This window comes from Rhincodon typus, chromosome 11 (genome assembly GCF_021869965.1).
Source record: "Rhincodon typus isolate 14 chromosome 11, sRhiTyp1.1, whole genome shotgun sequence".
Taxonomy (NCBI): Eukaryota; Metazoa; Chordata; class Chondrichthyes; order Orectolobiformes; family Rhincodontidae; genus Rhincodon; species Rhincodon typus.
The window spans coordinates 42,094,540-42,102,390 of record NC_063342.1 but is presented as its reverse complement, the minus strand read 5'-3'; the positions used below and the strand labels follow the sequence as shown (position 1 = coordinate 42,102,390).

Sequence of the window (7,851 nt, the reverse complement as noted above, 5' to 3'; positions counted from 1 at the left end):
TAGGTTAAATGTACCTGAACTGGTTTACACTCGGTTCGTGTGAAGAGTATACATTTGTGCTACGGAACGGAGTTGTTTAGCTCAGTAGATAATATCGATTTACTTCCATCTTTGTAAAGCGGCTTTGTGGCGATGGGTTTTGAACAGGGTTGGGGAGTCGAATAACCTCGAACATTCTGAGCACTACGTCCCAATGTTTGTGAGAGAATGAGCTGAAAACCGTGCAGAATACGCTGCACCAATTGGCTATTTACTGTACGTAGCGCAGCAGACTTGATGGGAACCGCATGTTCTACTGTATTTTAATGAAGCGTGCTCTGTAGATTTATTGCAGGTCATAAAAGATAGCTTGCGTTTATAATCAGCAGGAAGCATGTCTGTCTTATGATGGAGGTTGGGTGGCAGTGCTGATTTTTATCTCCTGCTAAGGGGACTCCAGTTTGATCGCACGATAAACTGAAGCTTTGAGCCAAGATGATATTATGTCCCATTCTTTTCTTAGAAAAAAGTTGCAATGGACATCTGTAGCTTGAATGGGTTCACGCTGGCATACAACATGCAATAGGCTGGCATTGTGTGGTTTGGCGTGTACATTCAGTACTTTAATAAAGTACCTCGTTTGCCTGTGCAGCAGCTAATAAAGGCCATTTAGGGGTAATGTTACTGTAACTTGATCATTTATGGACCTCACAAAGTCACATGCTTATTTGATTTGTCATCCATATGATTTTTTTTCCTCCATATGATTTTTTTCCCAAACTATACCTTATTCATAAAATATCTCATAAGAATTTCCGAAGTGTTTCAACTTGGACATTATGAAAATGAATTTTATTCAACTTTTCCCCGCTGAGTATGGTGGTCTCTGAGCTCTTGCAAGACAGTTCCAATAGGTGTGACATTTACTTTTTTACAAAAACAGGCACACAGTCTCTTCGTCGCCCTTTCAGACCTTCCTTGCAAAAGCATATTCCACAAGAAGATGTGTGGCAGTCTCTTGCCACAATAGCTACTTGAAGGACACTGTAAGTGGCACTTGGACTCTCAGATGTGCATGAGCACTATGACCATGCGAGCCCGTCTCACCACCAGACTGCAGATTCCCTCCTGAAACCCCATTTTGGGGATCACATCCCTGAGTAAAGCAAGACTATTGGAGATCTTCTTGCCATGGATCATGCAGGTCTGAACACGGTAAATCACCAACTCTGGAACAGAATTGGCCCAATTGAGAATAACCTTGGACAGAATGTTGTCATTGCAAATAGAACAGCACAGCACAGGAACAAGGCCTTCAATCCATCATATCTGAGAAATGGGCTGCCAGTTTCTCCCCCTACTGTTTGTAGATGAGGGTGGTGTTGTCATTCCTCATGGATTATGACATGCAGTCAGCCTGTAGCATACTGTTCTACACGTCCAACAAGTCTGGTTTAATCCAATCCCACCCATATCCAACACCCATATCCAACTTCAGGAGTTTATTGGTCTGGTCTGGAACAATTTGACAGCCTTAGTTAGCTCATTTGAGTTAGAGGTTTGTCTAGACTCTCCCACTGACTGTCATCTAAGAACTCTGTGATAGAGAACAGGAAGATAGAAGATATTTATGAATTTTTTATTGTAAAAATATACTTTACACATAAATTATTTATGTACATATACAAGGTACTAATACAGTTCAGTGCAATCTTTGCAAAGGAAATAAACATTGGAATTTGACATTCCTCAGAGCTTCCCTGCACTTGCAAATAATAGCATTTTCTACTCCTACAGGATATTATTTACATTCATTCTGAGGCAACAATAGGATCTGATGACTGAATGGAGTCCCATTATACTTTGACAGAAAGACTTTAGACCATGGTCTTTCCTAGTTGCACCTTGTGGCAGCTGCCCCAAGCTTTAGTGCATCCCTTGGCACATAGAACTGGGCTTGGAATGCGCCAGTCTGCAACACTTAGTTGAGGTCAACTCTTTACACTGGACGACCAAAAAGTTTCAGGCAGTCCAAAGAGTGTTTTTCACTGAGTTGATGGTATTCCAGGCCCAGTCAGTATTTGTCTCGGTGTGCATCCTGAGGAAAGGAACAGAATGTAGAACATGGAGTCCTATATCACAGAGATACTCAGGATGAACTTTGACAAAAACCACAGCTCCTCCCTCCAGACCTCCTCCTTCACTGTTCCTTTGCAAAGAAGATATGTGACAGCCTTTCACCAACTTCCCCGCCACACCCCAACCCCGCATCTGCCTCGAGGGCAACGTGGTGGTACAGAGTTTGGGCATTCATGAAACACCTGACTGGTAATATCCTTCTCACTAACAGCCAAGCTATGTCTTGGTACTTGTTGGAAATTTCTGGCAATGAGGCATCCTATCAAATCACTTTTAGCAACTGCTCATGGAATCAAGCGACAGGACTAACCCTGTCCTTTTCCTGCAGGGTCTTGGGCACTATGTGCTGACCACTGCGAGTTGTTTAGTCAGTTGTAGTAAATGTTTATGAACTGTTGTGTGTGTGAAACACAGATACTTCTGCTCCCATTTTCATAAAGAGTGACTGTCTTGGAACTCAACCAAAATAAAGTGTGAAGTGCATTATGTTTAGATATACTTCACAGCATTTAAATTTTTTGTGGAAATTGTACACTTGGCATCAGATAAAATATATCCTGTTCTGAATAAATAAATGTATATGTTACCCTGTGAAGCATCTACATGTTGGATGAAGTTGAGATTTCAAGTATGACTTGATGTGTGTTGTAAGTTGTGATGAAATATGCATGTGTTATGAGAGGTATGCATACCAATATACATGGAGCATGAAATTGCATTGACTTCGGATCTTTATAGAAAACTACACAAAAGTAACACAAGTTGGCAAAAAGCTTTTCTCTCCACCAGACTGTTAGAACTCTGACCCATTTTGACAATCTTTGGCTTCATTGTTGGTAAAACCCTCCAAATAGGTGTCCGCCTAGGGTTGCTGGATAGCTTTCCAAGGAGAGTCCCAGTACAGTTCTGCACTCATCAGTCAAGTTGTAGCAACTATTATGACGGTGCAGAAACAGATAAAGCTAAAGACACTCAGCAAGTCTGGCAACATATTTTGAGAAAAATGGGACTTAACGTTTTAGTATTAAAACCTTATTTGTATGGGTGAACAGAGCAAGATATTGGGGGAGAAACATATTCCTGCATGTAGGACCGGACATAAAATTATCTCTTTAACAGTTGACATACAGATGAGAAAATGTTTAAGGGGCAAAAATGATAAGCATGCGAGTAATTAAGATTATAAGGTACTATGTGTTAAACGAACAAAAGCATGTTATTTAAATAGATTGGCATGCGTGAAAAATCTGGTAAATTGGTGAGAGTTTATGAATCAAGTGGACTTTGAACTGATTTATCTGTCTGCCAAACAAAGCTATTCTAAAAGCGGTTGTTATACTGAGAAACAGCGGGTGAAAAAAGGAGACATGATCCAAATAATGTTTAAAAACAGTTCAGATAAGAGAAACAAAAAAGGTGTCTTGGTGGAGATCAGCAATAATAGCCTCTTATAAAATTCTTGATCTGGCCTGGGAGTTCTAATTAATTAATTTATGTGGGTTTGCTTGTGTGCTTGAATCAAGCGGAGATGACACCTGCAGGGTTTCCACCCTATCAGGATAATTATTAGGTCTTCAGGAATTGAAAAGAAATCCTGGATATTGTTGCAGTAAGAAAATAAATTAGTTGACCATTTTTTTAAAAAAAAACTTCATTGAAAGCCTGTTTATTAGCTACAAGATTATCAGGAATGTAAAGGGAAAGGATTGTTTGGCCACAAATCACGTGAAAGGATATGAAGTCTCCTCACTTTTCAGTTAATGCGGGAAGATGGTTATCCCCACTCCACCAAATATAATTGTTAGGTGATCAATATCAGAAGTGTGAAAGGAAGATTTGGAATTTGGGTTCAGAGATGGAATATTGGAATAATACAACCAGATATGCATTATATTGTGTTGGGTGGAGTAAAAGAGCTGCCTGTGATCTACATTGGGTTGGCTTCAAGCATATTTCTGAGCATCATGGATGCACAATTGGGCTTCAATTGTTGAATACATCATAGAGGTTGACTATTGAGCCATACAAAGCAAGAAGATTCCAGGCTTGCTCTGTTCCTTGCTGAATATTTCAAACAGCTCAAAAGATAACAATTCTGATGAAGCGTCATCATTAATCTGAACTGTTAACTCTGTTTTTCTCCTTACCTGACTTCGTCCAGCATTTTCAGTTTTTATTTCACATTTTAAATGGCTGTGTCCTTGGTATGCCATCTATTTTATTGCTGTCTGTAATTTTTGACAGTGTTCACCACACCATTGCATCCAACTAGTCTTCTCTGTATTGTTGCTGAGTAGAGCTGTTGTTGCTTGATTCCATTCTTGTCTATCCAGTGTAGCCATGGAACCATCTGCAGTAGATTCTCTTCCTGCCCATCCACCATTACCTCTGGAGCCCTCCTTACTATTTGCCTAATTTCCATCTTCATGCTGCCCCTCAGTCACACCCCTTGAGAATATGAAGATTCAAGGATGTCATCAATACCTAGCTCCTCTTCATTGCCAGCATGTCTCTCTGTCTCCCCCTCTTTCTCTGACTCTAAATGACCGTCATTTAGAAGATCAAAGCCATTGTCTTTGGGCAGCAGTCTCAATCTCCGTGACCTAACCAACAATTTTTTTCCCTCTTCTCTGGCCGCGATCTCAATGAACCAGTATGCAGACTTAATAGCTCTCTCCTTAACCATTCTACCTTATTATTTAAATAAAAGTAGATCATCTATCACACCCCACTACCCCACATTTGTAACTGTCAACCGTGGATCAGTTACCTCCAGATTTGAGTATTATCCAGTAGTCTCCTGGATCACCTTTTAATCTTCTAGCTCCATAAACATGAACCGTTTCAAGATTTTCTTTTGCCTTTTTGTAACTCTTAAAGTCCCTCACCCCAGTGTCTGCGGACCTCAATTTTAAAATTCATATTCACATTCAAATCGCTCTAGGGCGCCTCATCCGACAACTATCGGAGAATGTTATCATCATCCATTTCTGGTCAGTCGTACAACCCCACTTTGTCGTTGTTAGTTGTGCGTTCAGCTATGTAGGCCTTAAACCCTGGATTTTTCTTATACAGCCGTCCCACTTCTCCGTCTCTCTTGCTTTAAGACACTCATTAAAATCAACCCAATGGACTAGCTTGCATGATCTGTTTAATGTCTCTTTAATTGGGCCTGGCGATGGGACTCATCTGTTAAGAGTCTCGGGTCGGTTCATCAGCGTTTGAAGGCGCTCTAAAAATGAATTGTTGGTTAAAGCTTTCTGTGCTCAAGCTGAATGAGAAGAGATTAGATTTAGGCCGTGGTATTGCTGCCCTGCTGACACACTGTCCTGGCTGATTATTTGTGAGAGTGCTCTGGGTTGTAAAAGCCCGTGGAAGGGAAGTTAGTCATTAACCAAGAGGGAAGTCGAGACAGAAAATGAATCGAGCGAGTTGGTGGGGTCGTGTCGAGAGTTGCGGGGGTGGGGGACGGGATCGCTGTATGTGATGTGTATGAGTCAGAATGAGAGCTGATGCGTGAAGGTAAGCCATTGTTGGTGTGTGTAAGTTGTGGACCGTGTGGGAGTAATATGTGCAGTGTGAATGTGTGGACCAGGAATAGGCTTTCAAGTAGCTGAGTGAATTACAACGTTTGTCTTTTGTGCTTGGGGCATCCACTGACTGTCATTTAAACGTTTCAAACTAGAAACTGTAAACTTACTATAAAGCTTCTCTCCAGTCCCTACAGCGCGGATAAACTGATGCAACTAAAGCGTTTTATAAGCTAAAGGAAACGTTTTTTTTTAAGGAAGTCTCTTTCATTCTCGTGTGTCACGCGATCAGCGCCTGCCAGCTGGAAAGATCTTTAACTGTTTGCAGCTAAGCGGTTTTGTGCGTACTCAATGCCGCACTGATCACAGTTCCTGGAATTTAAGGGGCCTAACTGATCGCCTGTCTTTGGCCACTGTGAATGGGTATCCAGACTCGGGAGGAAACCAAACTGGGAAGTCCTGCAGGCGAAATCATGCGCGCGATATACAACCCGAAAGTGGTTTTGGTGGATGTGAGTCTCCTAATAAATTGTGCGGCGCTTTCATTATTTTTAAGAGGTGGAAAATTTAGTGACTGGTGGAGACAGGAGGGCTGATTCCACTGAATTATATTCGTGACTATTAAACAATTTATAATCCGGTAACCTGTGCAATCCAGTATCGTTTTATTGCAAACAATTTGATGGATTTAAACGTGTGCACACCGTGTCAAGTGTGATGTAGACACTATTGATGGTTGGAAGCTGGACGAAGTCCTCGATCACCGAGTCCCTGAGGGTGCTTGGATGTCTGGATATGGTCCAAATTGCCTTGCAATACTCAGGGATAATAAATAGGCATTTCTACATTCCCATCTAATTCCAGATCATTAAACGATGGCGAAGGCATGCTGTCCTCAGTTCAAGCGCTTGCACACAACTGGGAATGTTTCTCCCAATTAAACCGTATTGGTGTGGACTGGGATAGGCCGGCTGAAGTGGTATTTTAATATTTCTATTTCCCAGAAGATCAACGCCCTCAATATCGGTCTTAGATTTGGAAAGCAAATTCCCAGGAATGGTCAATACAATTGGTTAAAGTTTAACTATTGAATTAAAATATTTTGAGAACGAGCCGCGTGTATTTCAGCTTAGTTGTGTGTGTAAGGGAGGGTGGCTCATTTTGGATCAAAGAACACAAACCCCGACAAGCACAAGTGCTGTGAGGCGAGGTGTTGGAGTTCGGGAAAAAGCGGAGCAGTTAACTAGATTTTGTTCAAAGTGTCAGCCTGATCCGCCGCGAGCTCGGTGGCTATGTTGTGAAGACATTTTAATATTACATGTTGCTGTTGCTTGTGAGAGAGCCTACAGCATTTGTGTTCTGTCAGACAGTACCCCATGTGTGAAATATGCCCGAGGCAGATCACACCGAGAGGTGCTGCTACCTTACACAGGCCGTGCGTGTGCCGGAGAGGGAAGGCTGACTGGCAGAGCTACACGCAGGCCGAGTGAATCACAGGCTGGCCAGATCGCTGAGCAAGATTTTTCTTTTTGACCGTTGATTGTATGCGCGTACCGTACCGAGACAAAAAACAAAACCCAGCCTTCAACATAAGACAGCTGCCTGATAGTTACTTTTCCTTTCTCGCAAAACGAAATGATGGCCTAATTTTTTATGTTGTGTACTCATTGTAATGCAAGCAACTTACAACTTCACTATGGGAACTCCACACGATTTCCTTTTCTCTGAGCAGTGTCGCAACCGACATTACATGGCTTGGAGATGTCGGTGCAACAGGGCAGCACTGCACATTCCAGGCGATCTTTGAGCAAAAGACCACGACCGACTGACATCGTCAAATATATCGCAAATTGATGTAAACGTTTTATATCTGTTAGTATGGCGTTTGTTTTAGTACGGTGTACTTGTACAATGTCTCCAAAACATTTTCTTTTTATATGAATGTTCAAGATCCCAATTTCCAGAAGTAAATAGTGGCAGTAATTTTTTTCGCCCCCTCTTTTAGAATCAAGGTTACGATCCATAATAGTTGAGACCTAAGAACATCAACCTCTCCTTCGTCACTGGTGTATAGATAGATTCGCCGCGCAGTAGTTGATTTGAATTCTCAAGTTTGAAAATGTGAATTCTTATCTGGGCAGAATATAATGAAAATGCCTAGCAGAAGCTGTTTATGTTTCCTGAAGTGGATAGGGGAAAAGAA

General features: G+C 41.6%; 1 protein-coding gene and 1 long non-coding RNA gene across 2 annotated transcripts in view; one reads left to right on the top strand and one right to left on the bottom strand.

Moving 5' to 3' along the window:
• si:dkey-100n23.5 (cyclic AMP receptor-like protein A) overlaps positions 1–4,804 on the bottom strand; it is a 91,609-nt gene extending 86,805 nt beyond the window's left edge. Inside the window, exon 1 of the mRNA XM_048603102.1 lies at positions 4,603–4,804. Coding sequence (XP_048459059.1) covers positions 4,603–4,804 — 202 coding nt within the window. The remainder of the gene's footprint in view (positions 1–4,602) is intronic.
• A 752-nt stretch (positions 4,805–5,556) lies between these two features.
• On the top strand, positions 5,557–6,292 carry LOC125484435. The gene is made up of 2 exons (XR_007263269.1): positions 5,557–5,640; positions 5,906–6,292. It is a non-coding gene; the product is annotated as an uncharacterized LOC125484435 (long non-coding RNA).
• The last annotated feature ends 1,559 nt before the right edge of the window (positions 6,293–7,851 follow it).